The 21,969-nt window shown below is 45.1% G+C and overlaps 1 protein-coding gene across 1 annotated transcript in view; it reads left to right on the plus strand.

Moving 5' to 3' along the window:
- The window catches only part of LOC142906236 (somatotropin-like), a 201,650-nt gene extending 191,131 nt beyond the window's left edge, over window positions 1-10,519 (plus strand). Inside the window, exons 5-6 of the mRNA XM_076053604.1 lie at window positions 8,068-8,151; window positions 10,341-10,519. Of these exons, the coding sequence (XP_075909719.1) occupies window positions 8,068-8,151; window positions 10,341-10,505 (249 nt within the window). The 3' untranslated portion in view covers window positions 10,506-10,519. The remainder of the gene's footprint in view (window positions 1-8,067; window positions 8,152-10,340) is intronic.
- The last annotated feature ends 11,450 nt before the right edge of the window (window positions 10,520-21,969 follow it).

Below are 21,969 nucleotides of genomic sequence, written 5' to 3' on the forward strand. Positions count from 1 at the left end.
GAGACTCGAGACTCACTGAGACAGAGACTCATTGAGAAAGAGTCTCAGAGACTCCTTGAGAAAGAGACTCATTGAGAAATAGTCTCAGAGACTCATTGACAAATAGACTTATTGAGAAAAAGAGACATTGAGAAAGAGTCGCCGAGACTCATTGAGACAGAGACTCATTGAGAAAGAGGCCTAGTGAGTAATTGAGAAAGAGGATCATTAATAAAGAGACTAAAAATCATTGACAAAGAGACATTGAGACTCATTGAGAAAGAGACACTTTGAGAAAAAGACTCATTGAGAAAGAGTCACAGAGACTCATTGAGAAAGATACTCCGAGACTAATTGACAAATAAACTTATTGAGAAAAAGAGACGTTGAGAAAGAGTCGCAGAGACTCATTGAGAAAGATACTCGAGACTCACTGAGACAGAGACTTATTGAGAAATAGTCTCAGAGACTCATTGAGAAAGAGACTCCGAGACTGATTGATAAAGATACTCTTTGAGAAATAGTCTCAGAGACTTATTGAAAAAGATACTCGTTGAGAAATAGTCTCAGAGACTCATTGAGAAATAAACTTATTGAGAAAAAGACTCATTGAGAAAGATTCGCAGAGACTCATTGAGAAAGAGACTCATTGAGACAGAGACTCGAGACTCACTAAGACAGAGACTCATTGAGAAAGTGACTCAGAGACACATTGAGAAAGAGACTCACTGAGACAGAGACTCGAGACTCACTGAGACAGAGACTCATTGAGAAAGAGACTCATTGAGACAGAGACTCAGTGAGACAGAGACTCATTGAGAAAGAGACTCATTGAGACAGAGACTCAGTGAGACAGAGACTCATTGAGAAAGTGACTCATTGAGACAGAGACTCGAAACTCACTAAGACAGAGACTCATTGAGAAAGAGACTCATTGAGAAAGAGACTCAGAGACTCACTAAGACAGAGACTCATTGAGAAAGTGACTCAGAGACTCATTGAGAAAGAGACTCACTAAGACAGAGACTCGAGACTCACTAAGACAGAGACTCATTGAGAAAGAGACTCACTGAGAAAGAGACTCAGAGACTCATTGAGAAAGAGACTCAGAGACTAATTGAGAAAGTGACTCAGAGACTCATTGAAAAAGAGACTCACTGAGACAGAGACTCATTGAGAAAGTGACTCAGAGACTCATTGAGAAAGAGACTAATTGAGACAGAGACTCGAGACTCACTAAGACAGAGACTCATTGAGAAAGTGACTCAGAGACTCATTGAGAAAGAGACTCATTGACACAGAGACTCGAGACTCACTAAGACAGAGACTCATTGAGAAATAGTCTCAGAGACTCATTGAGAAAGAGACTCAGAGACTCACTGAGACAGAGACTCATTGAGAAAGAGACTCACTGAGACAGAGACTCATTGAGAAAGTGACTCAGAGACTCACTGAGACAGAGACTCGAGACTCACTAAGACAGAGACTCATTGAGAAAGAGACTCACTATGATAGAGACTAATTGAGAAAGAGACTCAGAGACTGATTGAGAAAGATACTCAGAGACTCACTAAGACAGAGACTCATTGAGAAAGAGACTCAGAGACTCATTGAGAAAAAGACTCACTGAGACAGATACTCATTGAGAAAGAGACTCACTAAGATAGAGACTCATTGAGAAAGAGACTCAGAGACTCATTGAGACAGAGACTCGAGACTCACTGAGACAGACTCATTGAGAAAGAGTCTCAGAGACTCATTGAAAAAGAGACTCATTGAAAAGAGACTCGAGAATCATTGAGACAGAGATTCATTGAGAAAGAGACTAAGAGATTCATTGAGACATATACTCATTGAGAAAGAGACTCATTGAGAACGAGTCTCAGAGACTCAATGAGAAAGAAACTCATTGATAAAAAGACTCGAGACTCACTGAGACAGAGACTCAGTGAGAAAGAGTCTCAGAGACTCATTGAAAAGAGACTCGAGACCCACTGAGACAGACTCATTGAGAAATAGTCTCAGAGACTCCTTGAGAAAGAGACTCATTTAGAAATAGTCTCAGAGACTCATTCACAAATAGACTTATTGAGAAAAAGAGACATTGAGAAAGAGTCGCAGAGACTCATTGAGACAGAGACTCATTGAGAAAGAGGCCTAGTGAGTAATTGAGAAAGAGACACATTAATAAAGAGACTAAAAATCATTGACAAAGAGACATTGAGACTCATTGAGAAAGAGACTCTTTGAGAAAAAGACTCATTGAGACAGAAACTCAGAGACTCATTGAGAAAGAGACTCCGCGACTCATTGAGAAATAAACTTATTGAGAAAAAGAGACATTGAGAAAGAGTTGCAGAGACTAATTGAGAAAGAGGCTCATTAATAAAGAGACTAAAAATCATTGACAAAGAGACATTGAGACTCATTGAGAAAGAGACTCTTTGAGAAAAAGACTCATTGAGACAGAAACTCAGAGACTCATTGAGAAAGAGACTCCGCGACTCATTGAGAAATAAACTTATTGAAAAAAAGAGACGTTGAAAAAGAGTCGCAGAGACTCATTGAGAAAGATACTCGAGACTCACTGAGACAGAGACTTATTGAGAAATAGTCTCAGAGACTCATTGAGAAAGATAATCCGAGACTGATTGATAAAGAGACTCTTTGAGAAATAGTCTCAGAGACTTATTGATAAAGATACTCGTTGAGAAATAGTCTCAGAGACTCATTGAGAAATAAACTTATTGAGAAAAAGATTCATTGAGAAAGATTCGCAGAGACTCCTTGAGAAAGAGACTCATTGAGACAGAGACTCGAGACTAAGACAGAGACTCATTGAGAAAGTGTCTCAGAGACTCATTGAGAAAGAGACTCACTGAGACAGATACTCGAGACTCACTGAGACAGAGACTCATTGAGAAAGTGACTCAGAGACTCATTGAGAAAGAGACTCACTGAGACAGAGACTCGAGACTCACTGAGACAGACTCATTGAGAAATAGTCTCAGAGACTCATTGAAAAATAGACTCATTGAAAAGAGACTCGAGAATCATTGAAACAGAGATTCATTGAGAAATAGACTAAGAGATTCATTGAGACATATACTCATTGAGAAAGAGACTCATTGAGAACGAGTCTCAGAGACTCAATGAGAAAGAAACGCATTGATAAAAAGACTCGAGACTCACTGAGACAGAGACTCAGTGAGAAAGAGTCTCAGAGACTCATTGAAATGAGACTCGAGACTCACTGAGACAGAGACTCATTGAGAAAGAGTCTCAGAGACTCCTTGAGAAAGAGACTCATTGAGAAATAGTCTCAGAGACTCATTGACAAATAGACTTATTGAGAAAAAGAGACATTGAGAAAGAGTCGCCGAGACTCATTGAGACAGAGACTCATTGAGAAAGAGGCCTAGTGAGTAATTGAGAAAGAGGATCATTAATAAAGAGACTAAAAATCATTGACAAAGAGACATTGAGACTCATTGAGAAAGAGACACTTTGAGAAAAAGACTCATTGAGAAAGAGTCACAGAGACTCATTGAGAAAGATACTCCGAGACTAATTGACAAATAAACTTATTGAGAAAAAGAGACGTTGAGAAAGAGTCGCAGAGACTCATTGAGAAAGATACTCGAGACTCACTGAGACAGAGACTTATTGAGAAATAGTCTCAGAGACTCATTGAGAAAGAGACTCCGAGACTGATTGATAAAGATACTCTTTGAGAAATAGTCTCAGAGACTTATTGAAAAAGATACTCGTTGAGAAATAGTCTCAGAGACTCATTGAGAAATAAACTTATTGAGAAAAAGACTCATTGAGAAAGATTCGCAGAGACTCATTGAGAAAGAGACTCATTGAGACAGAGACTCGAGACTCACTAAGACAGAGACTCATTGAGAAAGTGACTCAGAGACACATTGAGAAAGAGACTCACTGAGACAGAGACTCGAGACTCACTGAGACAGAGACTCATTGAGAAACAGTCTCAGAGACTCATTGAAAAAGAGACTCATTGAAAAGAGACTCGAGAATCATTGAGACAGAGATTCATTGAGAAAGAGACAAAGAGATTCAATGAGACATATACTCATTGAGAAAGAGACTCAGTGAGAAAGAATCTCAGAGACTCATTGAAAAGAGACTCGAGACTCACTGAGACAGAGACTCATTGAGAAAGAGTCTCAGAGACTCCTTGAGAAAGAGACTCATTGAGAAATAGTCTCAGAGACTCATTGACAAATAGACTTATTGAGAAAAAGAGACATTGAGAAAGAGTCGCAGAGACTCATTGAGACAGACTCATTGAGAAAGAGGCCTAGTCACTATTTGAGAAAGAGACTCATTAATAAAGAGACTAAAAATAATTGACAAAGAGACATTGAGACTCATTGAGAAAGAGACTCTTTGAGAAAAAGACTCATTGAGACAGAAACTCAGAGACTCATTGAGAAAGAGACTCCGATACTCATTGAGAAAGATACTCGAGACTCACTGAGACAGAGACTTATTGAGAAATAGTCTCAGAGACTCATTGAGAAAGAGACTCCGAGACTGATTGATAAAGACTCTTTGAGAAATAGTCTCAGAGACTTATTGATAAAGATACTCGTTGAGAAATAGTCTCAGAGACTCATTGAGAAATAAACTTATTGAGAAAAAGACTCATTGAGAAAGATTCGCAGAGACTCATTGAGAAAGAGACTCATTGAGACAGAGACTCGAGACTCACTAAGACAGAGACTCATTGAGAAAGTGACTCAGAGACTCATTGAGAAAGAGACTCGTTGAGACAGAGACTCGAGACTCACTAAGACAGAGACTCATTGAGAAAGTGACTCAGAAACTCATTGAGAAAGAGACTCACTGAGACAGATACTCGAGACTCACTGAGACAGAGACTCATTGAGAAAGTAACTCAGAGACTCATTGAGAAAGAGACTCACTGAGACAGAGACTCATTGAGAAATAGTCTCAGAGACTCATTGAGAAAGAGACTCAGAGACTCATTGAAAAAAGAGACTCATTGAGAAATAGTCTCAGAGACTTATTGAAAAAGATTTTTCAGAGACCCATTGAGCAATAGTCTCAGAGACTCATTGAAAAAAAACTTATTGAGAAAAAGACTCATTGAGAAAGATTCGCAGAGGCTCATTGAGAAAAATACTCATTGAGAAAAATACTCGAGACTCACTGAGACAGACACTTATTGAGAAAAAGTCTCAGAGACTTATTGATAAAGATACTCGTTGAGAAATAGTCTCAGAGACTCAGTGAGAAATAAACTTATTGAGAAAAAGAGACATTGAGAAAGAGTTGCAGAGACTAATTGAGAAAGAGGCTCATTAAAAAAGATACTAAAATCATTGACAAAGAGACATTGAGACTCATTGAGAAAGAGACTCTTTGAGAAAAAGTCTCTGAGAAAAAGAGACTCAGATACTTTTTGAGAAAGAGACTGAGAGACTCCTTGAGAAAGAGACTCATTGCGAGACTCATTGAGAAATTGTCTCAGAGATTTATTGAGAAAAATTCTCAGAGACTCATTGAGAAATAAACTTATTGGGAAAAAGGCTCATTGGGAAAGATACTCAGAGACTCATTAAGAAAGAGACTCATTGAGAGACTTATTGAGAAAGATTTTTAGAGACTCATTGAGAAATAAACGTATTGAGAAACGTATTGAGAAAGATTTTCAGAGACTCTTTGAGAAAGAGACTCATTGAGAGACTTATTGGGAAAGATTCCCAGAGACTCATTGAGAAAGAGACTCATTGAGAGACTTATTGAGAAAGATTCCCAGAGACTCATTGAGAAAGAGACTCATTGAGAGACTTATTGAGAAAGATTTTCAGAGACTCATTGAGAAATAAACTTATTGAGAAAAAGGCTCATTGACAAAGAGTCCCAGAGGCTCATTGAGAAAGATACTCAGAGACTCATTAAGAAAGGAACTCATTGAGAAAGAGGCCTAGTGACTAATTGAGAAAGAGACTCATTAAGAGACTCGAAAATCATTGAGAAAGAGCCATTGAGAAAAATACTCATTGATAAAGAGATACTTTTTGAGAAAGAGACTCGAGATTCATTGAGAAAGAGACCGAGAAACTCATTGAGAAATTGACGCAAAGACTCATTGAGACAGAAACTCAGAGACTCATTGAGAAATAGACTCATTGAGAAATTGACCCAAAGACTCATTGAGACAGAAACTCACAGACTCATTGAGAAAGAGACGCAATGCTCATTGAGAAAGAACCCCAGAGGCTCATTGAGAAATAGACTCATTGAGAAATTGACCCAAAGACTCATTGAGACAGAAACTCACAGACTCATTGAGAAAGAGACGCAATGCTCATTGAGAAAGAGACCCAGAGGCTGATTGAGAAAGAAACTCAGATTCTGATTGAGGCTTCCACTGGGTAAACTTTAGTCATCAAAACACGCATCGATGCATTGGTGCTCATCTCCCGTTTACAGCCTTCAGACAATGCTGGAAATGCCACATTCCTATGGCGGGTAGGTGGAGGATGGTGAGGCAGGGGAAGGTCCATGAGCACCTTGCTAGCCCCGCACAATCCGACAGGGACAGGGAGTGGAGCGGAGGGTGGGGGGGATGCTTGGGCAAGAAACATGGTAAGGGATGTGTGAGAAGATTTGTGTCTTGCGTGGTGGGGGGGGGGGGGGCGTTGTCACAGGAGTTCGACTCCCCCACGATTTCGATTCCCCCACAAGTTCGATCCCCCCACGCATTGGCCAACGGCGGTGGTGCTCGCGGGCAACGTCAGTCCTGGGCCTTGCCCTCGGTCGCTTTAGGCAGTGCATACACGTCAGGCTTGATGGTGGGGGGGGGAGCTGGAGGCAAAGGCGGCCGGGCGTGCGTGCTTATGACCACACGGCAGGCTCACTTTGCTTTGTAGGCATTGCCCATTGACAGGTGTCACGCTGACAGCAGCTGTCCTTACGGTGGCTCGGGCTGTACAGGTGATCTTTGTCTGCGTGCATGTGCGCGTGTGTGTGTTGACCATCTGTTTCACGTGTACAATGATCCGCGGGAATAACAATCGCGGCGTGTGCGCCAGCACCGTATATACGGCCACATGAGTGTGTGGATGGGTCAGATTACGATATTATATACATATATAGAGAGAGAGGAGCGATTAATTGGCCTGAAATATTCAACTCGCGGTTTAATAGTCAACTCTGGCTTTCACGTGTACAGGTTGTACAACTCTGAAAGGCTCCATATTCATGGTGCTTGCAATATGTCGCCAGCCAGATGCGGATCGTCTCTTTGTTTCCGTTGTTGCTGCTGCTGCTGCAATCTGAACATCGTAGCAGCCCCTTTAGATCCTACCCACTGCTGGATGAGGGCCTCGCGGGCATTTTCACGGCAGTTGCGTCTAAGCGACGAGTTAATTTTTTTTTGTTTGCGCCAGGAGGATCCTGCGTTGGGCGACGTTTAGGTCGGTGTTGTCCGTGCCTCATAGAGCCAGACAAAGGCCACCTATGAGGATCTAAGCCTTGACAGCTCAGCTTGAATCAGCCGAGGCTCGCGGTGGGTTGCAGCTGCGAGCCGTCAGTAACGTCGCGTGCAATGTTTCCCTTGTCCGTGGTTCTAATCGTTAACGTAGCACGCAGCAGGGAGCTGTAGCCGTCCATGCTTCTAGATCATTACCATAGCAAGCTGGAAGTAGCTGTCCATTGATCTGATCACGAACAGAGCACACAGGATGTAGCTGTCATCACGTGACAACGCAGGAGGTAGCTGTCCATGGTGCTGATCGTTAACATAGCAGGCAGCAGGCAGCTGTCCATGGTGCTGATCGTTAACATCGCAGGCAGTAAGGCAGCTGTCCATGGTGCTGATCGTTAACATCGCAGGCAGTAAGGCAGCTGTCCATGGTTCTGATCGTTAACATTTCAGGCAGGTGGTAGCTGTCCATGAGGTAGCTGTCCATGGTGCTGATCATGAATATGACTTGCATGAGGTAGCTGTCCATGGTGCTGATCATGAATATGACTTGAATGAGGTAGCTGTCCATGGTGCTGATCATGTGGTGCCTGTGTCTAACCCAGTGCTATGGAGGCAAGGAGCAAGTAGCGATTTGTGACTCGGCAAAACCGCCCGTGCAGCGAGGTGGCAAGGAGATGGCGGCACAAGTGAGTTCGTGAACCTACCCGTGTCACGTCACCTCCCTCCCTCCCTAGTCCCTCCCTTCCTCCTGTCCCTCCCCTACCCCGCGTGGCTTTCCCTCCCACGTGTTGTGAGATGTTAACTACCTCGCCTGGTATACAGAAGGTCGTGGGTTTGATCCCGATTCTGACGCCTGCTGTATGTTTAGAGTTTTCGTGTCTCTCCCTCATCATCATCATTATCTTCAGGGTGGCGAGATGTTGACTACCTCACCTGGTATACAGGAGGTCGTGGGTTTTCGTCTCTCTCTTTCCCCGTGGTGGCGTGGATTTTTCTCCGGGTCCTCCGGTTTCACCACCCCCCCCCCCCCCCCCCACCTCCACATTTGTAATCAATGTGCATTTAGAGTATTTGGCTGTTGCTATAAATTTGCACGTGATGATGATAAGCAACTTCGTTGAGCTATCGTTTGTGATAGCCAGGTCGCGTCTGAATAATAGCTGTACAGCTCAGTAGGCCGTACCTGGTAAAATAGAAATAGTTAAAAAATGTAATTTAGTTTAGTAAAAGTTGCGTGGATCGCTTTCCAGCATCATCGATGAAGAGCTGATGGGGCAATGAATTGGCAACTGATGTTCGGGTTTGATTTGAAGCTTTTTCCTGACTGCAGGGATTACTCTTTGGTTCTTTCGGTAAAGTCACGTAGAAAGAAAGAAATTAAATAATAGAATACACAAGCAACCGTCATCAGGTAGAACTAAATTTGAGAGGAAAAACACAGACACATTGTGTGTGTCTCTCTCTCTGTTTTTGTGTTGTCTCTCTCTGTGTGTCTATGTGTGAGTCTCTCTCTGTGTGTCTATGTGTGTGTCTCTTTGTGTGTGTCTATGTGTGAGTCTCTCTCTGTGTGTCTATGTGAGTCTCTCTCTGTGTGTCTATGTTGTGTGTCTCTCTCTGTGTGTCTATGTGTGTCTCTCTCTGTGTGTCTATGTTGTGTGTCTCTCTCTGTGTGTCTATGTGTGAGTCTCTCTCTGTGTGTCTATGTGTGTGTCTCTCTCTGTGTCTATGTGTGTGTCTCTCTCTGTGTGTCTATGTGTGAGTCTCTCTCTGTGTGTCTATGTGTGTGTCTTTCTCTGTGTGTCTATGTGTGTGTCTCTCTCTGTGTGTCTATGTGTGTCTCTCTCTGTGTGTCTATGTGTGAGTCTCTCTCTGTGTGTCTATGTTGTGTGTCTCTCTCTGTGTGTCTATGTGTGTCTCTCTCTCTGTGTCTATGTGTGAGTCTCTCTCTGTGTGTCTATGTTGTGTGTCTCTCTCTCTGTGTCTATGTTGTGTGTGTCTCTGTGTGTCTATGCTGTGTGTCTCTCTCTGTGTGTCTACGTTGTGTGTCTCTCTCTGTGTGTCTATGTTGTGTGTCTCTCTGTGTGTCTATGCTGTGTCTCTCTCTGCTTGTGTGTCTGTCTGTGTGTCTCCGTGTCTGTGTTTTGTCTCTCTCTCAAATTTAGTTTTACCTGATGACGATTGCTTGTGTTGCAATCGAAACGTCCTATTCTATTATTAAATGTATTTTCTTTCTACGTGATTTAACCGAAAGAACCAAAGAGTATTGTTCGGGTGGCAACTTTATAATCAGAATCAGAATCAGTGGTGTAGTAACTACATTATCAGTGGTGTAGTGACTACATTATCAGTGGTGTAGTAACTACATTATCAGTGGTGTAGTGACTACATCATCAGTGGTGTAGTAACTACATTATCAGGGGTGTAGTGACTACATTATCAGTGGTGTAGTAACTACATTATCAGTGGTGTAGTGACTACATCATCAGTGGTGTAGTAACTACATTATCAGGGGTGTAGTGACTACATTATCAGTGGTGTAGTGACTACATTATCAGTGGTGTAGTGAATACATCATCAAGTCTGGTCCATGTGTGGTCCAGGTCTGGCCCAGGTCTGGCCCAGGTCTGGCCTAGGTCTGGCCCAGGTCTGGCCCAGGTCTGGCCCGGGTCTGGCCCAGGTCTGGTCCATGTCTGGTCCATGTGTGGTCCAGGTCTGGCCTGGGTCTGGCCCAGGTCTGGCCCAGGTCTGGCCTAGGTCTGGCCCAGGTCTGGCCCAGCTCTGGCCCAGGTCTGGCTCAGGTCTGGTCCAGGTCTGGCCCGGGTCTGGCCCGGGTCTGGTCCATGTCCAGATGTTGTTGTTTGTTGTTGTTCCCAAGGAACGGAAGCACGGCTGGCCCGATGTGACGCTCCGCTCGGCCCTGCTGGGCCCCTACGACCTCCTGTCGTGTCTCAAGCACGACACGCACAAGGTGCACTACTTCCTCAAGAACCTCGAGTGCCGCATCAAGGAGAAGGGGCCCTGCCCCCTCAGCGACGAGTAGCGGTGGGGGGGGGGGGGGGGGATGGGGGGGGGGTGGAGCCGGCTGGGGGATGGTGATGATGGAGCAGGTAGGATTAGGTGGAGGAGCCGGGGGGGTTGGCGGGGGAGGAGGATGCTGCAGGAGGTAGGATGAGGTGGAGGAGCCGCTTGGGGTGGTGTTGGAGTGTGGGGAGGAGGATGAGGAGGAGGATGATGATGGTGGTGATGATATAGGAGCAGGTAAGACGAGGAGGAGGTGGTGGTGGTAGCGGGGAGCTGCTGTATCGGCAACGTCGAGTAGAGACAGCGGCCGTGACTTTGCCGGGCCACGCTGGGGGGGTGGGGGGGGGACGGGGGGGGGGCTCGCATTGAGTGTGGGGGGGGGGGTGCGGCTGTTGCCCCCCCCCCTATCCTCAACTCACTCTTGGGCTGAGCCGGGCTCCGTCTGACACTGCCTCTCAGTGGCCCTCTTCACAAATTCTGAGCCTCGAGTTTCTTCGCTCGTTACTATTGAAGGCCTCCCCCCTCACCCCCACCTTCTTCCTCCAACCCCTCCCGCACATGGTGAGGAGACCCCATGGGTGGTGCCGAGTCAGGGCTGGGTCGGTCGCTCGCTCGCTCACTCACTCGTTCACCAACTTGCTTACACACTCGGTCACACACTCACACACTCATTCACTCACCCACACACTCACTCACTCACTCACCCACACACTCATTCACTCACCCACTCACTCACCCACTCACCCACACACTCACTCACCCACACACTCACACACTCATTCACTCACACACTCACTCACCCACACACTCACTCACCCACACACTCACACACTCATTCACTCACCCACCCACACACTCACCCACTCACTCACCCACTTACCCACACACTCACTCACTCACCCACTCACCCACACACTCACTCACCCACACACTCACTCACTCACACACTCATTCACTCACCCACACACTCACTCACTCACCCACACACTCACTCACTCACTCACCCACTCACCCACTCACCCACACACTCACCCACACACTCACTCACTTACACACTCATTCACGCACCCACCCACACACTCACTCACCCACACACTCACTCACTCACACACTCATTCAAGCACCCACCCACACACTCACTCACACACTCACTCACCCACACACTCACTCACTCACTCACCCTCACACTCACTCACTCACTCACCCACCCACACACTCACCCACACACACACTTACTTACCCACTCACCCACACACTCATTCACTCACCCACACACTCACTCATCCACTCACTCACTCGACCACTCACACACTCACACACCCACACACTCACTTGCTCACTCTATTTACCTCGCTTTCTCATTCACTCGCTGGGTCACTCATCCACTCAATTTACCTCGCTCATTCATCCACTCGGTTTAACTCGCTTCGCTCCCCGTCTCGCCCCACTCATCCGGCCTCTTCACCTCTGCTGCTGCTTCACCGCAGGCGTCTCCTGCCAGACCTGGCCCAAGTCTGGTCCAGGTCTGGTCTGGTCCAAGTGAGGTCTGGTCCAGGTCTGGTCTGGTCCAAGTGAGGTCTGGTCCAGGTCTGGTCCAGGTCTCTTCTGGTCCAAGCCTGGCCCAGATCTATTTGGTCCAGGTCTGGTCTGGTCCAAGTGAGGTCTGGTCCAGGTCTGGTCCAGGTCTGGTCTGGTCCAAGTGAGGTCTGGTCCAGGTCTAGTCCAGGTCTGGTCTGGTCCAGGTCTCTTCTGGTCCAAGCCTGGCCCAGATCTATTTGGTCCAGGTCTGGTCTGGTCCAAGTGAGGTCTGGTCCAGGTCTGGTCCAGGTCTGGTCTGGTCCAAGTGAGGTCTGGTCCAGGTCTAGTCCAGGTCTGGTCTGGTCCAGGTCTCTTCTGGACCAAGCCTGGCCCAGGTCTATTCTGCTCCAGGTCTGGTTCAAATCTGGTCCACGTCTGGTCTGGTCCAAGTGAAGTCTGGTCCAGGTCTGGTCCAGGTCTGGTCTGGTCCAAGTGAGATCTGGTCCAGGTCTGGTCCAGGTCTGGTCCAGGTCTGGTCCAGGTCAGGTCTGGTCCAGGTCTCTTCTGGTCCAAGTGAGATCTGGTCCAGGTCTAGTCCAGGTCTTTTCTGGTCCAAGCCTGGCCCAGGTGTATTCTGGTCCAGGTCTGGTCTGGTTCAGGTCCGGTCCAGGTCTGGTCCACGTTCAGATTTGATTCAAGTTGAGGGGGGGGGGGGGTGGCAGGGGGGGGTGGTGCAGCTCCACGGCCCGGGCAGCACCACCCGGCTCAGCTCTGAAGTGAACTCATTACGCCGCTGAACTCGTTAAATGTTCTCTTATTCACGTCCTCGACTGCCTTTTGTCGGTATCAATCAATTTAAAACAAATTAAGCAGCGGCACACATTCACCCACACACTCACCCACACACTCACTCACTCACACACTCAATCCCCCACACACTCACTCACATATTCACTCACACACTCACCCACACATTCACTCACTCACACACTCACCAACACACTCACTCACTCACCCACACACTCATTTACTCACCCACACACTCACTCACCCACTCACCCACACACTCACTCACTCACACACACACTCACTCACACACTCACCCACACACTCACTCACTCGACAACTCACACACCCACACACTCACACACTCATTCACGCACCCACCCACACACTCACTCACCCACACACTCACCCACACACTCACTCACTCACCCACACACTCACTCACCCACCCACACACCCACTCACTCACTCACCCACTCACCCACACACTCACTCACACACTCACTCACTCACCCACACACTCACTCACTCAACCACCCACCCACACACTCACTCACCCACTCACCCACCGACACACTCACCCACACATACACTCACTTACCCACTCACCCACACACTCATTCACTCACCCACACACTCACTCATCCACTCACCCACACACTCACTCACTCGACCACTCACACACCCACACACTCACCCACACACTCACTCGCTCACTAATTTACTGACTCGCTTTCTCATTCACTCGCTCACTCATTTATCCACTCAATTTACCTCGCTCATTCATCCACTCGGTTTAACTCGCTTGGCTCCCCGTCTCGCCCCACTCATCCGGCCTCTTCACATCTGCTGCTGCTTCTTCACCGCAGGCGTCTGCTGCCAGACCTGGCCCAAGTCTGGTCCAGGTCTGGTCTGGTCCAAGTGTGGTCTGGTCAAGGTCTGGTCTGGTCCAAGTGAGGTCTGGTCCAGGTCTGGTCTGGTCCAAGTGAGGTCTGGTCCAGGTCTGGTCCAGGTCTGGTCCAGGTCTGGTCTGGTCCAGGTGAGGTCTGGTCCAGGTCTGGTCCAGGTCTGGTCCAGGTCTGGTCCAGGTCTGGTCCAGGTCTCTTCTGGTCCAAGCCTGGCCCAGATCTATTTTGGTCCAGGTCTGGTCTGGTCCAGGTCTGGTCTGGTCCAGGTCTGGTCCAGGTCTGGTCCAGGTCTGGTCCAGGTCTGGTCCAGATCTCTTCTGGTCCAAGCCTGGCCCAGATCTATTTTGGTCCAGGTCTGGTCTGGTCCAAGTGAGGTCTGGTCCAGGTCTGGTCCAGGTCTGGTCGAGGCTCAGCTGTGAAGTGAACCCATTACGCCGCTGAACTCGTTAAATGTTCTCGTATTCACGTCCTCGACTGCCTTTTATCGATATCAATAAATTTAAAACAAATAAAGCAGCGGCTCTCTTCGTGTTTTTTGTTTTTCGTGTCCCGACACGAGGTAACCACGGGCTAGGGCGTCACGGTGGCCACGAGATGTTAACTACGTCGCCTGGTGTACAGGAGGTCGTGAGTTCGATGCCGACCCTGGAGTTTGCGTGTCTCTCTCCCCGTGGTCGCGTGGAATTTTTCTCCCGGTCCTCCAGTTTTTCCTCCCACATTTAGAGTCGACATCCCACGTTTAGAGTAATTGGCCGCTTTGCATTTCCACATTGTGATGAGCCACTTCGTCGGGCTATCAATTTGCGACGGCAAAGTCGCGTCTAAAAAAAGAGCTATGCAGCTCAGTGTAGGGGCCTTACCTGCGAAAAATAAACAATCGTTGTTGTTGTTGTTGTTTCTATGGGGACGGCTCTGGGGTTGGCAGAAGTTGTGGTTTAAACAACAACCCGCAAATTTGCAGCCATTTTGCCTGGTTAGCACTTGCAGGAGAGACGAGCGGTGGCTCAGAGGACAGAGAGGCTGAGCGGACACCGCCGAGTTCCTGGGGTCCAAGCCGGGATCACGGGGGTCCCATCCCGAGTTCCCATGGTCCCATCCCGAGTTCCTGGGGTCCCATCCCGAGTTCCCGTGAACCCAATCCAAGCTTTGCCCAAAAAACCACGGCGACAACACCGGAGCGTCCCTAGTGCAGCGAGTTGATGGCCTCAGCCCGGTCAACGGTGACTCGCGCAGAAACTCACAGACTTGCGCGTAGAGACCCGCAGACTCGCCAGGCCCGTTGTCGCATGCTCACGCAGAGACAGACCCCCCAATGGGCTCGCACTGAAGGCCCGGAGGTTGTGTAAACTGTGCACGTGTCCCTGCTCAAGTCGGGTCGAGTTCAGGCGATCCCTCAACGGAGGCACGGCTCTCACGTACACATCCCTATCAACCCCCACGTACACATCCCTATCAACCCCCACGTACACATCCCTATCAACCCCCACGTACACATCCCTATCAACCCCCACATACACATCCCTATCAACCCCCACGTACACATCCCTATCAACCCCCACGTACACATCCTATCAACCCCCACGTACACATCCCTATCAACCCCCACGTACACATCCCTATCAACCCCCACGTACACGTCGCTATCAACCCCCACGTACACATCCCTATCAACCCCCATGTACACATCCCTATCAACCCCCATATACACATCCCTATCAACCCCCATATACACATCCCTATCAACCCCCACGTACACATCCCTATCAACCCCCACGTACACATCCCTATCAACCCCCACATACACATCCCTATCAACCCCCACGTACACATCCCTATCATCCCCACGTACACATCACTATCAACCCCGACGTACACATCCCTATCAACCCCCACGTACACATCCCTATCAACCCCCACATACACATCCCTATCAACCCCCAGATACACATCCCTATCAACCCCCATATACACATCCCTATCAACCCCCCCACACACATCCCTATCAAGCCCCACATACACATCCCTATCAACCCCCACGTACACATCCCTATCAACCCCCACGTACACATCCCTTCAACCCCCACGTACACATCCCTATCAACCCCCACGTACACATCCCTATCAACCCCCACATACACATCCCTATCAACCCCCACGTACACATCCCTATCAACCCCCACATACACATCCCTATCAACCCCCACGTACACATCCCTATCAACCCCCACATACACATCCCTATCAACCCCCACATACACATCCCTATCAACAACCCACATACACATCCCTATCAACCCCCACATACACATCCCTATCAACCCCCACGTACACATCCCTATCAACCCCTACGTACACATCCCTATCAACCCCCACGTACACATCCCTATCAACAACCCACATACACATCCCTATCAACCCCCACATACACATCCCTATCAACCCCCACGTACACATCCCTATCAACCCCCACATACACATCCCTATCAACCCCCACATACACATCCCTATCAACAACCCACATACACATCCCTATCAACCCCCACATACACATCCCTATCAACCCCCACGTACACATCCCTATCAACCCCTACGTACACATCCCTATCAACCCCCACGTACACATCCCTATCAACAACCCACATACACATCCCTATCAACCCCCACATACACATCCCTATCAACCCCTGATCAACCCCCCTATCTTATCACAAACCAAATTCAGATCGTTATTGGTCAACCAGTGCCCCTCATGCATCTCAACGTTCATCCTACAAAGTCTCATCATCACAAGGGAGAAACACAAACAATAGACAATCACCACTACCACACTCACCACTACACTCACCAATACACTCACCACCACACACCTGGCAACCCATGATCAGTGACTTATCTTATTACAGACTAATTAGGACCTCATTTGTTATTCTGTACCCTTATGAATCTCAACATTCATCCTACAAAGTCACGATACACTGCACTACTATACATCACACTACTATACATTACTACACACTGGGGCCGCCCATAAATGACGTCACGCACCTGGGGGGGGGGGGGTCAGACATTTGTGACGATGTGTGACGAGGAGGGGGGGGGGTTTGAGAAATGTGACGTCACATCAAAATGCGCAACTTTAAATAAATATAGACAACACGTTCTACTTCATTAAATATACTTTTTTATAAATGTTTTCTTATTTTCTTGGTTATTTCAGTAAAGTCACGTAGAAGGGAAACAATAAAATAATAATTTTCTTGTTGTGGTTTTCACACCTGATGATGATTGCTTGTGTTGCAGTCGAAACGTCGTGAGAATTTTATTGTTTTATATTTTTATTATTTTATTGTTTCCCTTCTACGTGACTTTACTGAAAGAACCAAGAATATGAATCCCTACAACATCAGAGTGCAGCGCCACAGTAAATACGCACTACAATGACAATAGATTAAAGCGATTTGAAGCATGTTTTATTTTCAAAATGGAAATATGGTTTATTGGGGGGGAGGGGCAGAGCATTGTGACGTCATATTTTAGGGGGTCTGACTTTTGTGGACGCCGTGTGACGAGGGGGGGGGGGGGGGTCAAAAATAGTTTTAAATCGCGTGACGTCATTTATGGACGGCCCACTACACGACAAACTACACTACTATACACTACACTATAAACTACACTACTATACACTACACTATAAACTACACTACTATAAACTATAAACTACACTACTATACACTACACTATAAACAACACTACTATACACTATAAACTACACTACTATACACTACACTATAAACAACACTACTATACACTATAAACTACACTACTATACACTACACTATAAACTACACTACTATACACTACACTACTATACACTACACTACTATACACTACACTATAAACTACACTACTATACACTACACTATAAACAACACTACTATACACTATAAACTACACTACTATACACTATAAACTACACTACTATACACTACACTATAAACTACACTACTATACACTGTACTATAAACTACACTACTATACACTACACTATAAACAACACTACTATACACTACACTATAAACTACACTACTATACACTACACTATAAACAACACTACTATACACTACACTATAAACTACACTACTATACACTACATTGTAAACTACACTACTAAACACTACACTATAAACTACACTACTATACACTACACTATAAAAAACACTACTATACACTACACTATAAACTACACTACTATACATTACACTGTAAACTACACTACTATACACTACACTATAAACTACACTACTATACACTACACTATACACTACACTACTATACACTACACTATAAACTACACTACTATAAACTACACTATACACTACACTACTATACACTACACTATAAACTACACTATTATACACTACACTATACACTACACTACTATACACTACACTATAAACTACACTACTATACACTACACTATAAACTACACTACTATACACTACACTATAAACTACACTACTATACACTACACTATACACTACACTACTATAGACTCCACTATAAACGACACTACTATACACTACACTATAAACTACACTATACACTACACTATAGACGACACTACTATACACTACACTATAAACTACACTACTATACACTACACTATACACTACACTACTATACACTACACTATAAACTACACTACTATACACTACACTATACACTACACTACTATACACTACACTATAAACTACACTATTATACACTACACTACTATACACTACACTATAAACTACACTACTATACACTACACTATAAACTACACTACTATACACTACACTATAAACTACACTACTATACATTACACTATACACTACACTACTATACACTACACTATACACTACACTACTATACACTACACTATAAACTACACTACTATACACTACACTATACACTACACTACTATACACTACACTATAAACTACACTATAAACTACACTACTATACACTACACTATAAACTACACTACTATACATTACACTATACACTACACTACTATACACTCCACTATAAACTACACTACTATACACTACACTATTAACTACACTACTATACACTCCACTATAAACTACGCTACTATACACTACACTATTAACTACACTACTATACACTACACTATAAACTACACTACTATACACTACACTATTAACTACACTACTATACACTACACTATAAACTACACTACTATACACTACACTATTAACTACACTACTATACACTACATTATAAACTACACTACTATACACTACACTATAAACTACACTACTATACACTACACTATAAACTACACTACTATACACTACACTATAAACTACACTACTAGGACATTACACTATACACTACACTATACACTACACTACTATACACTACACTATACACTACACTACTGTACACTCCACTATAAACTACACTACTATACACTACACTATTAACTACACTACTATACACTACACTATAAACTACACTACTAGGACACTACACTATAAACTACACTACTATACACTACACTATAAACTACACTACTATACACTACACTATAAACTACACTATTATACACTACACTATTAACTACACTACTATACACTACACTATAAACTACACTACTATACACTACACTATAAACTACACTACTAGGACACTACACTATAAACTACACTACTATACACTACACTATAAACTACACTACTATACACTACACTATTAACTACACTACTATACACTACACTATAAACTACACTACTATACACTACACTATAAACTACACTACTAGGACACTACACTATACACTACACTATACACTACACTACTATACACTACACTATACACTACACTACTATACACTCCACTATAAACTACACTACTATACACTACACTATTAACTACACTACTATACACTACACTATAAACTACACTACTAGGACACTACACTATAAACTACACTACTATACACTACACTATAAACTACACTACTATACACTACACTATAAACTACACTACTATACACTACACTATTAACTACACTACTATACACTACACTATAAACTACACTACTATACACTACACTATAAACTACACTACTAGGACACTACACTATAAACTACACTACTATACACTACACTATAAACTACACTACTATACACTACACTATTAACTACACTACTATACACTACACTATAAACTGCACTACTATACACTACACTATAAACTACACTACTAGGACACTACTACTACACCTCATCATGGGACCTCCTTTGCCAATACCAAAATATGATAATAGGTTTTTTTCCCCTTTAATCTGGCAACACAAAAACTAATTTTACAAGGAGTCCTGTCTGAATTAACCACAATACTTGTGGTCAGAATGCAAACAAAATCCATACTCTCATAATATATGCACAGTCCTTGAAACTGATTGGTCCGCACCAGAAACAGCTTTCTTTTGAGCCTCGTCTCCAACGATGTTAGACCAGAGGACGCCAAAAGGCGACGGGCATTCTGACCACAAGTATTGTCGTTAATGCAGACATGATTCCTTGTAAAAGGTGTTTATTTTGTTGCCAGAAAAAAGGGGGAAACCCCTACTACGTAGCTGTCAAGCCCTTATCAGTGCCAACCTTATTACGAACCAATTTCAGACCGTATTGGTCACCGCCATGCCCTCATGAATCTCAAAGTTCATCCTGCGAAGTCTTACCACAAGGGAAAAACACAAATAGACAATATTTTTGTTGCCGTATAGAAACGGCTCTCCGTCGTATGTATCTGAAGGCTCAATTTCCCCGTACGAGAATACGGAGTAAACCGTATGGGTTCACACGGTATGCATAATGCAGGTTTTTTTCGGGTTATATCGCATAACTATAAATGTTGTGTCGTTAAACCCGCCACCACCCGACAGGGCCAATTGGTAAGGTTTGTCACGTAAACAGTTTAACACATAGGCTTTCACGACCAATCTATCCCCTCCATTTAAGGAACGAAACAGGAGGATTTCTGGACAAATCTGGCTGTCGCCTGATGAAGCTAGTTGTAATTACTGGCGAAACGTCGTACTCAGATTGTAAATGTTGTGGATTTGCTATCCAACACACCGGTTAGTGCTGTACTAGTGCAGCGACTGTAAATGTCACTGTGTGGTGACGGGCTTGCGAGGCCACGGTGGATGATGTCATTACGTGCAGCCCGCTTACTGGGCGTAGTACCGGCCCTAGCGGGGCTTGGATGATCAGCGCAGAAACACCGCGTACAGTGTGCGGTGCGGGCTCCCGGTGAGGAAGCGAGAGAGAGCGAGCGTCAGCCAGCCAGGGCTACGTTGGGGCATGACACGCTGGTTGACCTGCCGACACGTGACCGGATTATATTGGAGAGGGGCCACCGGTGAACGGGGGGCGCTGGGCGGTCACGTGGTATAGAGGAGCTCTCGGGAGCCTTCGAGAAAGAGCTGGAGAGATCTAGAAGGTGGGCGGGGCGAGGGGCGGAGCCAGCCCCAGCCCGGACCGATATAACGGAGGCCCCGTGAGGGGCTCGGGGTTCTTCGGGTTGTTGGTGAAGAAGATCCACGTCGGGTTGAAGAAGCCTCTAGCCACACTATACACTACACTATACACTATACTATACACTAGTGCTGTACTAGTAAACTACACTATACACTACACTATACTATACACTAGTGCTGTACTAGTATACTACACTATACACTACACTATACACTACACTATACACTAGTGCTGTACTAGTATACTACACTATACACTACACAATACACTACACTACACACTAGTGCTGTACTAGTATACTACACAATACACTACACTACACACTAGTGCTGTACTAGCATACTACACTATACACTACACTATACACTAGTGCTGTACTAGTAAACTACACTATACACTACACTATACACTACACTACACACTAGTGCTGTACTAGTATACTACACTATACACTACACAATACACTACACTACACACTAGTGCTGTACTAGTATACTACACTATACACTACACACTAGTGCTGTACTAGTATACTACACTATACACTACACAATACACTACACTATACACTAGTGCTGTGCTAGTATACTACACTATACACTACACAATACACTACACTACACACTAGTGCTGTACTAGTATACTACACTATACACTACACAACACACTAGTGCTGTATTAGTAAACTACACTATACACTACACAATACACTACA

Source organism: Petromyzon marinus, chromosome 62 (genome assembly GCF_048934315.1).
Source record: "Petromyzon marinus isolate PM22_M1 ecotype Great Lakes invasive population chromosome 62, UKy_Petmar_22M1.pri1.0, whole genome shotgun sequence".
NCBI lineage: Eukaryota > Metazoa > Chordata > Hyperoartia > Petromyzontiformes > Petromyzontidae > Petromyzon > Petromyzon marinus.